Source organism: Mus caroli, unplaced genomic scaffold, assembly GCF_978045245.1.
Source record: "Mus caroli unplaced genomic scaffold, Mus_caroli_1 scaffold_2, whole genome shotgun sequence".
Lineage (NCBI taxonomy): Eukaryota > Metazoa > Chordata > Mammalia > Rodentia > Muridae > Mus > Mus caroli.
In genome coordinates, this window is record NW_028227257.1 from 70,269,528 (window position 1) to 70,287,745 (window position 18,218).

The 18,218-nt window shown below is 38.1% G+C and overlaps 1 protein-coding gene across 2 annotated transcripts in view; it reads left to right on the forward strand.

Annotated features, from left to right (window-relative positions):
* The first annotated feature begins 6,611 nt into the window (after positions 1–6,611).
* Positions 6,612–18,218, forward strand: part of Bbox1 (gamma-butyrobetaine hydroxylase 1) — a 54,472-nt gene continuing 42,865 nt past the window's right edge. The window contains exons 1-3 of one of the 2 annotated variants that reach the window (XM_021149557.3): positions 6,612–7,036; positions 14,931–15,187; positions 16,766–16,880. In XM_021149557.3, coding sequence (XP_021005216.1) covers positions 14,969–15,187; positions 16,766–16,880 — 334 coding nt within the window. In that variant the 5' untranslated portion in view covers positions 6,612–7,036; positions 14,931–14,968. The remainder of the gene's footprint in view (positions 7,037–14,930; positions 15,188–16,765; positions 16,881–18,218) is intronic. The other variant, XM_021149550.3, reaches the window with a different exon arrangement.

An 18,218-nucleotide genomic window follows, 5' to 3' on the forward strand; every position in this document is an offset into this window, starting at 1 on the left:
GAAGAGTCTTAATCTCCTTCAAGAAAAGCATGATTAACTGAGGATGGATCTGTAATGGGTCACTTGCAAGTGTGAGTCTACAAATGTCATGCATAATTGTCCATGCTTGCTTTCCAAGCTCTGTCACAAGTACTGAGAGTTCATCAACCTTGGGAATCATGCAGGTTCTCCAGGATTCCTGTGTCGGGAATGAGGCTTATGTGAACAATGCCCTCACTGTGGTAAGCCCCTAAGCTGTTTCAGTATCACTGTTATCACCATATCCAACCTATTCTAACTCATATTAAAAATAGGAATGTCTAGATTGTTCCCTTATGGCATCTGGTTTTATGCTAGCTTGCAAGCATCCCATGCTCATCATTTATAAGATCAGATCATTGAATCAGAAAATATCTTAAGCTTTTCCAAGTCACAAATCATATTTGTGAACCTGCTGATGATTTCCCCTGACTGTCTTCAAAATTATGTTCATATTTACAAATCTGCTTTTCCATTCAGCCATCTATCCAAATGAGTTTTCAAGATGTTTATTTTTCTCATCATAGGTTCTCCTTTTTTGAAGCTCCTTTGGAGAAATTACTAGTTTTTACTAGCAAAGTAAGACTCGCAGACAAGAGCTTTGACGTGTTTAGAAGCCATTCATTCTCCTATGTGTCAGGTAAAATATCAAGGACGAAGAAGCTCCTCATATAAGGTTGGAAAAGCAGCCATGAAATATAATAGTTTAGGAGGAAACACCTCTCTGAAAGCTGGATACCTGCAGCTATAAAAGACAAAGAAAACAGCAATGCTTATATAAGTCACCAACCAATGGACTAGAAATTGCACCTAGAAATTGCTTCTCACCAAGAAAATTTTATGGAATTAGACAAATTGCTGAGAGCACTACTGAATCTTCTGCACTTCCTTGTTTTGTACACACTCATTTTCAAAACTTAAAACATTCCTCACAGAGGGCAACATACGGAATAACTAAATCTCAAGTTTTAATTCAGAGCCCTTTTTCTGTTACTGTCTTGGGAAACAAAATACAGCTGAGAAAAAAGTCAGAGCCTAAAAACAAACTTTCCTTCCCTGGACTCAGATAACAGACACGTAGCCAAGTGGAATTTTACCAATCTTTCTAAAAAGAGTAACGCAGTGTGAGCCTTGCTCCCTTGGGGACTTCATGAAAATGAGATGTCTACCACAGGAGTTCTCTAAGAAAAGGCTCTGTTTTAAAGGCAAATGCAGAAAATTGCAGACATCTATGAACAGCTTAAACTAAAAAGCTTGAATTTTCCCCAAAGATGATAATAAAAAAAAAAGAAATTAAAATTTACTTGATGCCTATGATTCATTCTTTCAGCAACATTTATTGGTTGTAAATAAAGTGCCAAGAATTGTGCTAGATTTCTTCAAATGCTTTCTCTCCTTTAGTCAAGCAAGATGTGAAGTACAGATTAATTTGTAGATTGATGATGTGCCGAGTCACATGATTAACAGACCTTTTATATGAGAGGTGTTTAAAAGAGTGTGCTGTGTGCTGGTATTTTCTATGCACTAGGGCAGACCATTAGGAGCCCAGGATAGGAGTACTGATTAAGGTCATTATACCATATGGACAAAAGCTTACAATTATAAACATTAATGCTCTGGAGTCATTTCTTACATGTTTGAGAAAACTAATTATACACCAGTCTTCCCAAATTTCCATTTAGAAACATTATGTTAGTAGACTAAAATAAGTCAGCCTAGCCTCATTTTGATCTTTGATCACAATAAACAGCAAACACTACAGTGGAGTGAATGTTTGCTTTCATGTTTGTTTTCCAAGAGACTCTAGTTAAGCATTTACTAGTATGGCATTGTTTATATAACATGACTATTGAATATGTTCCATCCTTTAAAGTTGAAAAGTACCTTCATTATAACCTTTATTCCAAGATTCTTTTTGTTCTAGACCAAAATTTGTCAGAGTAGTGAAGGAGCCATTCTCTAGATCCCAGTCCTCAGACTGCAGCCTGAAATCCTAGATTCTTCCACATCTCTTCACATTCCAGTTTCCATCACACACTAAGAAGTTCAAATGAGTCCATATTCCTCTAACTTCATCTATCTAAATAACACATAAATATAGATTGGCCTTGACCATCCACTTACACACATCTACTAAAGGTGTAGAACTTCTGTGGACAGAAGAAAGGGAATGAATTCTCACAGACCAGAGAAGCATACACAAGTCTTTAGAAATCTAGTGTATCTTGTTCTGTATTCTATAACATTACCTAGAGTAGAGAGGTGGTGTAGACTCTGGGCCAACAGATTAAATCAGCCTTTCTGTCATGGTGTGATGGAATCCTGCTGAAGAACAAGGTCCATGTTACTGGTTGTGAGTGCTTAATGTAAGAATAGTGCCAAATCTGCACAAGGCCCTTGTGGAAGTCCTGGTCCACAGACAGATAACCTAGACAACCATTTCTGCATATAGAAAAACTATTTTAAACATCAAATTGTCTATTTTAACCCTAATATCAATACATTTCATTCATTAGCAGCTTGCTGGGGTTTGTTTGTTTTTTTTTTCTCACAAAATTCTTCAAAGTTAAATGACTAAAATTTCAGAACTTACTTATTAAGTTTTAATTCTCAAAAATAACTACTAACAGTTATTGATCACTAAGTAATTATTATTGGAAAGACTCAAAGGTATTTCTGATAAGTGTTACAGCTCTAAGGCTTCCCTGGTTATAGCTCTGCTCCAGGCCAGGTGGTAAAAAGTTTTCCAAAGTGTTACAGCTCTGCTCCAGCTGAGGAAGGTTTCCCCAAAGAATTACAACTCTGAAGGGTAAAGTATCCTATCAATGGTGAGCCAAGAAATACCACAAAGTCATACCACACACCAAACCTCATACAAAGGACTTATTGGGAGAAAAGAACCCAGGAGGGTGGCTGCCTCTGCTTGGGCAAGAGAACAGAGCAAAAGACAGTTTACATAGGATTTCCTGGGTGGGGGTATTTCCAGGAAAGAGATTGGTGAGATTTCAAGTTGAGAGCTTAGGGCAAACCAAGAGATTGGTGGAATTTCAAATCTTGAGCTTGGGCTTTTTACTCTATAGGGTTGAGGCTGGGTCCAGCCATTAGAGCTGTGTTCTGTGAGTGCAACCTGGCAGTTGGAGGTCTTTGGGATTGTGAGGGGCTTACACTGGCCTTTTGGCAGAACTACCTCTACCATTGTCCCAGCAGAATCCTTAGGCAAATTCTGGATGGCCTTACTCTTCACTTATGTCCCCGTGACAACTGAGAATATCCCCTCTGTTTTCCTGGTTGAAGCCCGTGGATGACATGGTAGCTGTGACAGCTGTGCTGCTATGAGGCCTATGGCAGACTTTACATATTTGTGTTCCTCTTTTAGATCAGGAACCACTGGGCTCCTTCTCATTCTGAAATTCACAGCGCTAATATCAGAAGAGAACTCAAAGACACATATGAAATCAAGCTAAAGACTTAAACGAGTTAATGTAGAAAGGACCAAGTTTTTGAAAAGTAAGCTTTTTAATCCCAAGAACCACTAATTTACTTATCTTAGCTAAGTTACTGGTTATACTACAAATTATGCTTGTGCGTGCATACATGCGCGCGCATGTGTGTGTGTGTGTGTGTGTGTGTTTTCTTGTGTTTGTTATTGTCTTGCATATTTTGTTTTCTATATATATACTGAAATTGTTAAATTAATTTCTCTACTACCTATCATATCTACTTTTTCTTCTAAGAACATTTAAGATCTACTGCCTTAGCTATCTTCAAGTAGATAGATTTATTAACCCTTTATTAACAAGGGTTATTATGTGATAGATGTCCTGAACTTACTCATGTCTCCTAAGTATAACTAACTACCTCTGGTAAAGTCCTTTCTACAATCTCCATCTACTGGCAACCATCATTCTTTACTCTGTGAATCTATGATCTTGGCCTTTTGACCCCCGGTCATTGGGATTATGCATTATTTTTGTGTGCCCACCTATCATTATTTAACACAAAGTTCTACAAATTCATTGACAAAGATCTCATTTCATCATATTCTATGGTGTATGTGGTACATTTTCTTAATTTCTTAACTAATTGTCATCGGTTGACAAACATTTCTATCTTAGCCATTGTAAATAGTGCTGCAATGCTATTTATACAATACTTTTTGATATAGCACAGAAAACAGTCAACACAAACAAGAATATTCAATTGGAAGTATATCGAACTAAAAAATTTCTGCACAGCCAAGGAAATAATTTCTAAAAAATGAAGATATGACCAATGAAATATATTAAAATATTTGTAAGCAAGTCCTGGTTAGGTTTTATTGTCAAGCTAACACAACCTAAAGTCACCTGAGAAATAAGAATCTCAATTGAATAACTGCTTTGACAGAGTTGACTTGTCCCCTCAAGTCCCTGTTACTTTTCTGTCAACCTTATAAGCCAGTCATATGGAAACAGGAATCTCAATTGAGAAAATGCTCCCATAACATCAGTCTCTAGGTGACTGTGAGTTTTCTTGATTAATGATTGACATGGGAACGAGTTTCCAGCCCACTGTGTAAGGGGCCACCTCTAGACAGCTCTTCTTGGGTTCTATAGGGGTTCTATAGGATAGCCGGCTGAACAAGCCATAAAAGCAAGCCAGTAAGCAGTGTCCTCAGGAGTGTCTGGTTCTGTGTCTGCCTGCAGGTGCCTGCCCTGCTTGAGTTGCTGCCTTGTTCCTTTCCATGACTGACTCTTGTTACCTGTCAGAATAAAGTGAACTTTGTCTCCTGAGTTGCTTTTGGCTAGTGTTTTACCACAACAATAGAAAGCAAACTAGATCAGCAGTGTTTAAGAGATTGTCCTGATTGATGAGTGATAGAAAAGGCCCAGAACACCATGGAGTGGGGCCATCCCAAGGCAGCTGGGCAGGGGTTGCATAGGAAAGTTGAGCATAAACCATAGAGTGAGCCAGCAGGCTACATTCCTCTGTGGTTTCTGCTTGACTTCCTACTCTCACTTCCCTCAATAAGGAACTTTTCCTGTAAGCATATGCTAAGATAAACCAAGTTGCTTTTGATCATGGTATTTATCATAACAAAAGAAAACCAGACCAACATACAACTAATTAAGGATTAATATCTAAATGTATATGAGCCTCAACTCAGTAACAAGTTCAATAGAGAGAGAAAAGGCTGGAATAGAAGTCCATCAAAAGAAGATACACACATGGACAATAGGCAGGTGAACACTGCTTCAAAAGTGTCTACTAATTAAAGATATAATAATTTAGCCACAATGGTATGTCACTTCTTGCTAGTAGAGGGATTTGTCCAGAAGATTTAAAACTAAGTGTATGAGAGACTGTTGATAAAGGGGATCTGTTGTACACTTTTAGGGAGGCTATGAAAAAGGGCAACTATTATGGAAAACAGGATAGAGGTGATTTTAAAATTAAATAGAGAACTGTGACGTGACTCCACAATGCCACTACTGGGTATATAGCCAACTAATAAGAAATCATTAAGTCTCAAAGACATTTGGATTCAGGGTTCATTTGGGAGAACCCCTCCAGGGTAGACTGGAGTTTTATTTGCCAGCTTGTTTTTGCTTCTCTGCCTGTTTGTAGGATTAATTCTTTACTTAAAATTTTTTAACTTTATCTACTGACAGATTTGTTGTTTATTTTATTCACTCATATTATTAGAAACCATGGTCTTGTAACTTACTGGTTCTCAACAACTTTTTTCATATGTAAGTATTTTTATTGTTATATTTTTAAAATTACTTGTTTCAAGAACAGTATAATTATATCATTTCTCCCTTTTTTCCCCTCATTCTAAACTTTCCCATATACCCCTTCTTCTTGCTTCAAATTCATGGCTTCTTTTACATTGACAGCCCCTTTTATTTTAAGCTACAGATGAATTTACCAAATTTATTCCAACAATAGTTAACTACAGCACAAAAGATGAAGGAAAGGTCGCTTATGCCCATTTCCTTTGTGTCATGAATAATTAAAGTATAATTAGTTGATTATTTCTGGCATCTTATAACTTCTGTTCCTGTGGTTTTCAAGGCTGACAACATGTAGTATTGCAGTCTACATCTATACTGTCCTGTGTGTGAAAACCAAACCTGCTGTTATTTTCCTGGAGTAGAGTTGAATAAGGAAGTCAATGGTGAAGGTGATACAGGGACACAGTTGATATTTTACTATGAAATCGGCTGACAGGGCATTGCTGGGGAATGTAGGTGACATTGCAGATCCAGAGGTCACCTGGGAGCTGGGCAGCATGGCCTCTCTCTCTCTTTGATTACGGCTTTTGTTTACTTTTGTTTCCCAACACCGAGTCCTTGAGGCAAGAAGCAACAAGTTGCAAGCTGGGATGTGCTGTACCTTCTTAGGAAGGGTGGTGTGGGTGGAAGGAGGCCAGCAGACTGCAGATCACTTTCTAGATTTCAGTTGCCACCCAAAGACTATTTTAACATAATAGCTACACTGTAAGGAACTGGGTCTTGGGAACTGCCCAACAAATCCCCCATGTACTAGGCCCTCCCTCAAGTCAGAAGCTTGTAAGCCAAGCTCCGGATCCTTGGCATATGGCCTGCCCTGGTCTTTCCCTTTTGTTGCCCTCAGGGCCGTCCGTGTGTTGTGAGTCAAATCACTGGGCAACCATCTTCAGCAGAGCAAGAGGCTCTCTAGCAGCTACTGTTTATTCCAAACAAAACTGGAGAAAGGGAAGAATATCTAGCAAAGGGAAGCCAATCCCAGCCTTCAGAGAAGACCCCCCCACACACACACAACTAATCAAAAGCTCTTTAAAGACATTTCTGTTGGAATATTCAATGGCCAAGTAGACGCCACTGCGCCTATGCTCAGGTGAAAGCCGACAGCTCCTCCCTGCAGAATGCACAGGCTTCTTCAAGAGAGTTTTGCAATAGAAGCGCTGTCAGTGTGAACAGGTGGAAGAGAGGTAAAAGCTCTTGTCTGCTTGTTCCTGTGGCAGCAGCTGCCTCCGGCGCAGAAGACACGACAGGTGAGAAATGCTTTTCCTCTTCTCTGTTGATTCAGAAATGGGGCAAAACTCTGCTTGAGCTATGGGATTTTATGGTTTCTGAAAACCTAAGAGCCACAAGAGCTCTTTGCTTTAGTGTTGCTGTTATTGTTGTTGTTAAATGTCCAAACAAAGAAATAGCTATACCTTCATATCAAGCTATAACCTTCCTCCTTTGCCAACCTCAACTGTGTATACAGACAGGGTCAAAGCAGGGCTGCAAGGAGCATAATGGCTTCTAAGGTTTAGCGTACCAAGCAGATCAATCCTGAAATGTGTCTGGAGCAAGGAGGTTTCTGCTCCAAAGGATATCTAGGACCAAAGAAAGCTGTGGTTTCCTCTATTTGGAGTGTTTGTGTGGTTTGGTGCCCAGAGAATATATGATAACAGGGATGACTGGACTCAGCTCTCTTACTTGACTGGCCCCTGGATTAATCTCTGTGTACAGGGGAAAGGAAGCATCTACATCAAACTCCAGGCACATGTCATTCACAGCCCTGGGCTGAAGTAGGATGCACCATCAGCATCTGGAAGAGGCTTGATTTCTGGAATGTAGTGGATCTGATTGCTTCTTGGCAGCTAGTCTTTTCCAATTATGTTTGGCTTAGTCTGATCGTCAAATTACTTTGCAATCCCCAAAGTGATCCAGGATGTCTGTAGAAGGGACAGAGACAGCTCTGTCTACAAAGCTGATTGCCCATAATGGAAAATTCTAATGAGATTTCTTTTTTGAAAAGTTCTTTGAATAATCCACAACCCAGTCAAAGGGAAGGTGATGCATATTATTCCTTGGCCCTTTGTTGAACCAAAAGAGCTGAAATTAGCACGCATCTCTAAAATGTTGGTCAATTCAGACCAGCCTGCACAGTTTTATTGTGTTCCCTTGATACAGCTCAAAAAATATTGTATGCAATTTGAATATATCTGAATAAAATTTAAGTTTTTCAGTATGTGATGTGGTTAAAAACATTTATAATTTTTGTACTTATTACATTAGTAAACAAGAGGATTCATAATTCAGTTCTTACTGAACTATGGTAAATTTGCTGTGGCGAACTTAACATTTCCTTTTTATAAAGTATGAAGGAAATTTTTGGATGAAATCCAGCAGGCAGAATAGAGAACTTCTTCAAAAATACCAAGTGGTTTTTCTAATGGTTCCATGGAATTCATTATTTATATGGGAATACCTTCAGGGATGATCATATGGCTCCGCCACTTAATTCAACCAAGTTAATACTAGAAATGAATTTTAGCAATTTTGAAGCCCTTAAGTTAAAAGTCTATAAGCAGCAAATATCATGAGCTAGAGAGAGTATGTATTCCAATGTTATTAAGCTTTAATATTATTTAGGAACCATGAGCACAGCCCAGTCTATGACAACCTTTTTGGATACAGACTATATGATTTAAAGTTTGAATTATAAGTAGATAATATTTTTAAGACTCAATAATATAAAGTTTAAGAAACCCACCTCTTCATACTCTTTTCTCCAAAAATAGTCAGTGAAGTTCTTTAAGCAAAGACCTTGAGAACAAGCCACTGTTTTAATAGTATCATGTTAATAAACTGAAGTTATTCTCTAGAAGATGATAATAACATAAAATTTTCATGACACAATAGCAAGTCAAAGCTACCATGAGGATGAGAAGATAGAAATTAACAGACATTGACATATGGTGCATCCTTGATGCTCTCCACTGATGCAACTAAACTGTCCTGTGGGCTCAGTGGTCCACATTATTACCCTGTAATTTTATGTGTGGTTACTATGAAGTCCCTGCATCATCCTTTCAATCCTCTCTAAAGACTATTATTTAAATTAGTTATTGCAGAGTAAACATTTTTCACATGTCTGAGGCAATCTCTCTCACTAACGAAGTGGATGTGGATAAATCACACAGATGATCGCCCAGCCTCCATTTTCTTGTCTGGTTCTATACCTTAAAAGGACTCTGAAAGCATAACACACAGATGTCTTCTCCCTGGCTCTTAGAGTTTATTTTTAGCCTTTATTTTATTTTTTAGACCAGTACACAAACTAGGTTTCACTTATTGGTGATAAATTTCAATATATAAAATTAAGAAACAGAAAAATGACAAAACTCACATGTATGCCTGAAATAATATCACATCAAAAGCAATCTAGTTGGGCCAAACAGAATTCCCAGGTAAAGTCTGAAGAGGGAAACTTCAGCAGATAATTAAGAAGGGAACACACACAAGGTAACACTGTGGAGTATAAAGAAAACTCCATCAGATAAGAGGCTGCCAAGACCCAAGGGCCGTTTTACCGGCCAGGCAGAACTGCTCTTTCCCACCACACCCAAAATAATGTTTCATAAGCTAATAATTCCTTTTAAAAAAACAAAATATAAATAAGCATAAAATAAATATTTTCATTTTCCAGGTGGAGTGTCTATTGTTTTCCTTTTCTTTGGGAAAACATAAAGATGTGTCACTAAGTACATTCCCACGATGCCTTACTATGTCCAATTGTAAACTGGGTGAGATAGAAACAGAGGTCAACAAATCCAAAGTGTGTCACAAGCATGTGACTCTTCCGGACACTTTCTTTTAAATATTTATGATCCTTCCTGCCCTATTTCTTTTAAGGTTTTCTTATTTACTCCATCAAAACTTGATGTTAGTGAAGCAAAGTTAAAGTCAAAAAAACAAGTGCCCGCCCGTTTCCCCTCGTCCCTGTTTAAACTGTCGTTTACATTCACCAGGAAGCTGAGAAAGACACTATGAAGAGTAGCCGTGCCCCAGCAAGTTCCTACATAGACATCCAGATTATTTTAGTAAAACCTAAGTTTTAGTGGCTCTTCCCATCCTCCCCCAGGTAGCCTCCACGCTTCACAGTACTGGCGTCCAGGGCTCTTTTCTCCCCAGATTATGTACTGTTTAACCAGATGGGTTCTGGAGAAAAAGCTCTTCAGTCCACATGCTCTAAGTCGAGGAGAAGGAAAAATAATTTAGAAAGAGGCAAGTGAAAATCTCAAAATAGGCTGGGAAGAGATCACTATGCATTATGCCGATGTCTACAGGTATGAACATTTCTCTGGTGGGTTTTCTTTTTTTGTGGAAGTTGACAGCAGGGTACCATGCCATTTTTGAGTACAGAAACCATGTTCATCATGATGGGAAAATCTGTCCTACATAAGTATCCATTAAGTAACAGTGCTTCAATTGCCAAATGGAATTCCCAGTATTTCAATCAGAAAATTTTAAACAGAAGTTCGAGGCATGGTTTGGCACATAAGAGGGCTTACTGATGTATTTGAAGACAAGAGTTACATCCCAGGACATCAGACCACTTGTAAAATACCTGTAGCTCCAGCTCCAGGAGACCTAAGGCCCCTTTCTGGTCTCCGTGGTATTTATACATACACATACAAAAATAAATCATTTTAAATAAATATATTAATGAACATATAATAGAGATGAACTGAGATTAGAATACATGCCAGCACACAGGAAACCTAGATGATAAAACAAAATGGGAAGACTTTTGTTTTATTCTTAAGGCAGATTTCACTATCATCAAGAGGGGCCATCCTTTTGCTATTGTGACATGATGTTTCAATCTGCTTGTTGTTTGATTTCCAACTTAACACAAGCTAGCATCACCTGGGAAGATAGAAATTCTATGGAGAAAAGGCCTGTGGGCAAGTCAGTGGGGCATTTTATTGATTACTCATTGGTGTGGGAAGCCCCAGCCTACCTACGTAGGAAGTCCTGAGTTATATTTTTAAAAAGTAATCTGAAAAAGTCATGAAGAACAAGCCACCAATCAGGGTTCTTCATTGCCTCTGCTTTAATTCCTGCCTCTGTGTTCCTGCCTTGAGTTCTTGCCCTGACTTCCATTCGTGATGGACTATATGATAAAATAAACCCTTTCCTCTTCAGCCTGCTTTTGGTCATGATTTTTTCACAGCAGTAAAAAGCAGATTATCTGTAGACACTATAAATGTACTGGGCTAAGGTCACAGTTATCCTGGAGTGAACGTGTGTCGGACATGCCTATGTTTTCTACTGCTGACTGCAGGAATGCAACGGGTTGGTTAAAAGTAGAGTTCCTGTATATGCAGTTCAGAGCTCTTAGTGACACAAAGTATTCACTAAACACAAATTATTTGCGGAGCTGTAGAAGCAATTCTGTGCCTTAAGCACTATTGTACCCTTGCTGTCAGCATACTTAAAACTTATTCTTTTTTATTTGATTTGATTTTTCTGAGTTTTGCTGAATTATAATTGACAGAATTCTACTTTAAAGTAGTAAATAGAATATTTTAATCTACCTGTAACTTTTCAAATAACTTTCACAATCAAATTAATGATTATCTAATACTTCCCATACTCATCACTGTGTGACTCTGTGTGTGTGTGTGTGTGTGTGTGTGTGTGTGTGTGTGTGTGCGCGCCCAGGTGTGCTTGTGTGTGTGTGTGTGTGTGTGTGTGTGTACTGAGAGCATTCCAAATATATTTCTTATAAAATTTCCAGCATCTATAAGTTTTACATGTTCTTGCCATGCTATATTAGGTAGCTAGAAGTTACTTATTGTACACAATTAAATCTCTGTCTCAGACTAGTAGCTCGCATTTTCACCTCTAGGTCTCCATTCTCCTTTTAGCCAATAAGTGTTCAATATGTTTACAAATAAGTGAGATTAAACAATACTTGTGTCTGTGTGTATGGCTTACCTCAGTTAGCACAGTGCCCATTATATTTCATACATGGTATCACAATGACAAAATGTCCTTCCCTTGCATGGGTAGATAAGATTCCTGTGTGTGGATCTCACATTTTCCTTAAAATTTCATCCATCCATCTGTGAACATTTCAACTGAGTCAACATTCTGACTATGGTGATTGGTTCTCCATACTGAAGTGTAACGATCTCTTCTGCACACTGATTTCATTTCCTTTAGATAGATATCAAGCAGGGGAACAGCTGAATCATAAGCACTTCTAGTCTTAACTTTTTGAAAAGCAGATTCTACACTATTTTGCTTGGTAAATTTGTACCCCTCACTGTTCATTCTACTTTTCTTTGCCAACACTTGAAGACATTCTGTAATATTGATTGTAACAAGGACAAGGAGATTTCTCATAGTGGTTTGGCTTTGTATTCTCTGAAAATAATTGTCAAGTTTTTTTTTCACAGACATGATGGCTATTTTTGCATCTCCTTTTGAGAACTGTCTGTGTAGAGTCCCTTTCACTTTAAGAGACCTTATTGCATTGTATGCTTTCTTTACACTTTTTGCTTGGAGACCCTTGCCTAAGGTATGGTTTGCAAATATAACTGCCTTTCCATTCTGAATGAAGAACCCAAATTTAATCTTCCAAATAAGGATAGGCAGTACTCCCAGCAATATGAAGAGGACATTTTTTTTAGTATCTTGAAACTTTACATAAATATATTGACATTGGATACATGGGTTTACTTCTGGTCTCCCTAGATTTTCACTTCGCATATCAGCTCTATGTTACTTTTGCCCCTATTGCTTTACAATATATTTTGAGACCATGTATTATAATGCCTCCAATTTTGTTTCTTGTTCCTGGTTGGTGGCTTGGCTATTTAGAAACCGTTGTTGTTGACATACAAATGTCAGGAGTAACTTTCCTATTGCCTTGAATCATGTTATTGGCATTGTTGATTATTTCAGTATCATGGATATTTTAGCAATATTGATTACCCTAATTCATGAGTACATACTATTTCTTATAGTTGTCTTCAAATAATTTCATAGTTGTCCTAACAGTTTGAGTGTATATGTTTTGTCTCCTATGTTAAATTAATCCCAAGTCGTTTCATTGATGATGCTGTAAATAGGATTTTGCTCTTATAATATGAATATTCCTATGCTGGTTTTGTATCCTGAAATCTTCCTATCTCCTTTTAACAAATGTTCCTTATGTGGAAAAAGGAAAAAATATTTCACTGGACAGACTAACATAATACACAGTATATGAAATAGAAATAGAGGAAGCTGGAAATATAACTATGTCCCATATTTAAAAATCAGTATTATATTAGTAAGGAAGCAAAATAAGGTAGAATCAATACATGTAGCCCAATATCAGTCACAGATCTTTCTAGAGTAAATTAAATACGTTTTTTTTTTTCTAAGAAATAATTGAGACCATTTGACCCCAGACTTTTCTTTACATTGTAATCCTCTGTTTCCATTGTGGTATGGTAATCTTTGTATCTTGTAATACCACATCTACAAAAGAAGATATTGTTACATATGAGTGCTAACTTTTGCTCAATGCCCAAGCAAGTGAAAGAGTACTGCTTTCTGAATCAAAGCATCACATGATACCGCTGTGCTAAAGAAATCGTGAACAAATTTATAAAGGACAGCCACACTACTGCTCTTGGCCAAAAATGTCCCATGGACCACTTTTATGCACACCATGGGCTAAGAATATTTGTTATATTTTGAATGGAATTTTAAAATTAAGATGACAAATGAGAAATTATATATGCTCTACAAACCTAATAGCCTAGAAACCCTTTTGTAAAAATTATTTGGTGACTCCTGTCAGATTTTTTTAAATAGTGCTATTTCTCTCTTTTGTCAAAGGGTTTATTTTGTTTTTAATTATGTGTATATATGTATGCCTATGTGTAGGTTTGAGTAGGTGACAGCAGTTTGCCAAAAGTCTTTGCTTTGCTTGGTAGGTTCCTGGTGCTGTTTCAGTATCTGATACAGTGAAGGTGTGTGTAAGCAGTCACTGTGCTCTGTGTGTCTTCCTCTCTTATCACAAGGTAGCACTGTCCTCTCTGCTCTCTTCTGTTAGAAGAGCTAGAAGTGTTAATGGTCCTATGAAAACACAAAGCATTCTGGTTTTAATTTCATGTAAACTTTATCTTTTTACTAATGTCTACTCTTTGTATATATATTGAGAACCCTAGATAAATGTGAAAGGTTAAGTCTATAACATTCCCTTATTCCTGAATGTCTGGTATACGGTCACTAATGAAATAAAGAGTTGCCCAGTGTAAGTACCCTGGTGCCTTTCTTTCACGAGATTTCTTCTCCTATAACTACTGCATTGCTACAAATTTGATGGATTTTGTAATAAAAAGGAGTCATACAATCCAATCAAAATGTAGATTCATAAAACTCCCCCCATAAACATTCCAGATAAAGTAAGACATTCCAAACAAGCAAAGGCAGAAAACAAACCCAGTAAGCTTTTAAAGGACTTTGGTATTTTTATATTCCAGTGAGAAATATACTATGCAAGTAAAAAGTAAAAATAGACCAGAAATAGTACCATGTTCTAAGTCGAATTACCCTTTAAGCAAACTAATTGCATCAATATTCCCTTGATGGTAATTGTGAATCATTGAAGCAGTTTTTGTTTCAAAAGCCAGATGCCTCTGTCATTGGTTAAAACAACAGAGGCATGTTGTGAGCTGGGACTGAAGCTCAACAGTAGAATGCCTGTCTCACGTGTGTAAAGTCCTGGGCTCACTAAAACACCAAAACAGAGAGGCAAACTTAACATTTTCCATTTGCGTAGCAGTTTTCCCACAGTGTTTATGCAAACGTGATTATATCAATGTGTTTGCCCTTGTTTCTTATTTTATAACCTAAAATTTCTGTTAAAAGAACAAGGAATTCTCTTGATTTGGATTCGATGTGGCATTTTTATCTTACAGCTAGTCACTGTGCTTCTGTTTACAACATGTGAAATACTCTAATTAGAACAAAGGTCCTGGCATGGGGCGAACTGTAGGCTCATACTGCTGAGTGGTAGGCAGAGGCCAGAGTCCACTTGCAGTATTGTAGAGGTCAGGTTCAGGTACAATCTGCCAGCCTATTACAATTAACACTGATTTGTCCTAGCAGGTAGCTGGTAGGATTTATCACCAAAGACCAGAAACATGCACTGTGCCATCCTAAAGGCAGAAGCACTGGATGGGGCTCATTTGATGCAGATCTTTTGGCACGATGGGGCAGAGTCCCTCTACCCAGCAGTATGGCTGAGAGACAACTGTCAGTGTTCAGACTGCTACCTACATTCTGCAAAAGCTCGGAAACTTCTCCTGGAAGCTCTTGATGTAAACATTAGAATCGATGATTTGACATTTGACCGGAAAAAGGTAATTACGTCTAAATGCTCTTCCCCTTCTCTGTTGAGTTAGATCAAGGGGTTAGTCTATAGTAATTTAAGTAACTCTTTTTAACTTGTCATATATAGAGCAAACCCTCCATGGACATGGTTGTACATTGTTTGATAGGGTAGGCATATTCAGTGGAAAAATCTACTGTTGTTATCACTACTACAACATTTTATATTTTTATTTTTAATAGGCTTACTTTTTATTTAAATGAAATTTTATTACATCACCTTTTCCTTCTCCTTCATCCAACTCATTCCATATCCTCCTCACTCCCTCTCAAAGTAGTGGTCAATTTCCCTTTAATATTGTTGCATATACACATAAATAAACATATAAATATAGCCTGCTGATATATTCTGGTTTCTTTTCAGAATGTATAATATTTTGATTTTAAAACTACTACCATCTTAATACCATATGCAAATTTCCATATTTTATTCTTTTAGGGGGAAGCAGGCTTGAAACACAATCATGCAATCTATACCATGAAAATGGTGCATCTGGCACTCAGTTTGCTGCTCTATCAAACTAGAAAAGTACAGAATTTGTCCACAGAAATGCCAAACGTCTGAGAGGCTCTGCCAGACCCAGACCAATACAGATGTGGATATACACAGCCAAACATTGGACTGAGTGTGGGGACCCCAATGGGGAAGTTAGGGCAAGGACTGTAGGAGCTGAAAGGGTTTGCAACCCCGTAGGAAAAATAACAATATCAACCAACCAGATCCCCCCCCCAAAGCTCCCAGGGACTAAACCATCAACCAAACAGTACACAGTACGTACCCATGGCTCCAGCTGGATATGTAGCAGAGGACTGCCTTATCTTGTATCACTGAGAATGTAGGCCCTTGGTCCTGTGTAGGCTTGATGACCCAGGATAAAGGAATGATAGGCCGCTGAGACAGGAGTGAATTAGGGGGGGGGGCGCACCCTCATAGAGGCAGGGGACGGGAGGAGGGGATAGATAGCATGTGGAGTGGAAACTGGGAAGGGGGATAACATTTGAAGTGTAAATAAATAAAATAACCATTAAAAATATATTCATTTAAAAAAAACAGGAAAAGAAATGTCAGGGGTTGAGATAATCTGGGTGCAAATGTGTATCCTACAGCAGTCGCTCAGAAATCTTACTGATTAGCACTATTTATCCAAAGTACTGCCTAGGTGCATCAGGCATCACATCCTAAGATCATCAGTCTCAGTGCCAACCACATGTGCTGTCAAACTTGCTTCTCTATTCCTTATCTCCAAATCCTTCCCAGAAGGACAAACGTGACAGAAATGCCTGTCTTTCCCCAGTCTTCTGTCCTCTCAGCTTTCTTCTCTATTCTCAATTCTCACCCTTAGTAGTCAGACCTTCTCAGAGGAAGTTTGAGTATTACATATCTACAGTGTGTAAAGCAGAGATGCCATGCTAGTAAAATTCTATTTCTAATCACTCTAATTCAGTAGTATTAAAAAAGAAAAGCAATCGCTGAAGACGGAAATGTATAGCTGTGCAACATACAAGTAGATGATAATTGTCTTATACCACTCTTATTTCTCTCTTATAAGGTTTATATCACATGGCCCAATGACCATTACAGTGAATTCGAAGCTAATTGGCTGAAGAAAAGATGCTTTTCTCAACAGGCCAGAGCAAGGCTCCAAGGAGAATTGTTTTTACCAGGTAACATTGCAATGCTCTTCATTCTACACTAAAAACTTATAGTGAGAATTGATTGGAGAGAATACTATTATTTGAATTGACTATATTTACAGGACATGGTCCATTGAGTTAACACACATATATTACAAGCTGATCAAATCAATGTAATCAATATTTATATCTCTTTCTCATTTTCTAAGGATGTGCTCAGGAGCAAATTCAATCCCTTCTATCTTGGTTAAAATAATATTGTCATTTCTGAGAAATGCTTAACTTTAGCAATATAGATCATTTGTCCAAAACTGAAATGGAGAACAGAGCAGATGTTGGTATTCTAAAATACTGGCAGAGAAAGATACAGTAGACTTGAGCCTGCATTATCTAAAGTAAAAGCTGAGAGTCCAAGTTGTTTGCTCCACACTCTCTGCAAAGGAGTGGCATCAACCAGAGGTAGCTCACCCTCTTTAATGATATCTAAAGTCAGAACAGAACAAAGCACAAATTCCTGTGCTAGTATCCAGGAGATTATGTGAGCAATGAAGCTGTAAAACAAGGAGCACAGAATTGAATCCGCAATTAGGCCAAGTGCAATCCCCCTTTCTCGAGCATTTATATGGGTCTCCAGAGATTCTGTGAGCAGAAAAATGTTTAGGGATAACTAAAAGATGAATTTAGTGGCAAAGGGAGCTGATAACATTTCTCAGATAATAGGCAAAATAAATGGGCAATTAAAATGAAAGTTCTAAGGGATACACAATAATACAGGAAGTGGGAGCATTGTGAGGTCGAAAGGTCTCCGATTTACTCTATATTGTTCTACTGATTACATATGGTTACATATGTTCTAGAGATTACATTTGGTTGTGTGGTCAAAGGCAAACTCTAACACACGTGAACTTTGCCTGTTGGTTAGAACCCTATCTCCCACAAGCCAGGCACATTTTCTGAATCCCCTTTTCCGCTGTCAACCCCATCTATAAGATCATTGCCCCTTTCAGGAAGCGGCTACTTGGCTAATCCCTTGCTGCCTCTCTCAGGAACTCTGAGTCATATACTCAACGAGGTTCTACTTTCCTTCTTCCAAACCTGAAACTCCCTCATGTGTAATAACTGTCTGGGATTTTAAAACTAGCCTTACAGCAGTTCACTAGAAGTGGAGATGTTACTTACTAATCAACTTACCAGGCCACATTCCTTCTACCTATGGATATCAATCACAAGGTACCAGAGTCTCCCCTTTCTTTAAGCACAGGCCAGTCTTGTCAAGAATTCAGTTTCTCTAAGTGTGTGGTCTCACCACTGTGACAGCTGATAAGGATTTGTTCCATTGCTGTGTCTGAACCAAGAATCAATTTTCCT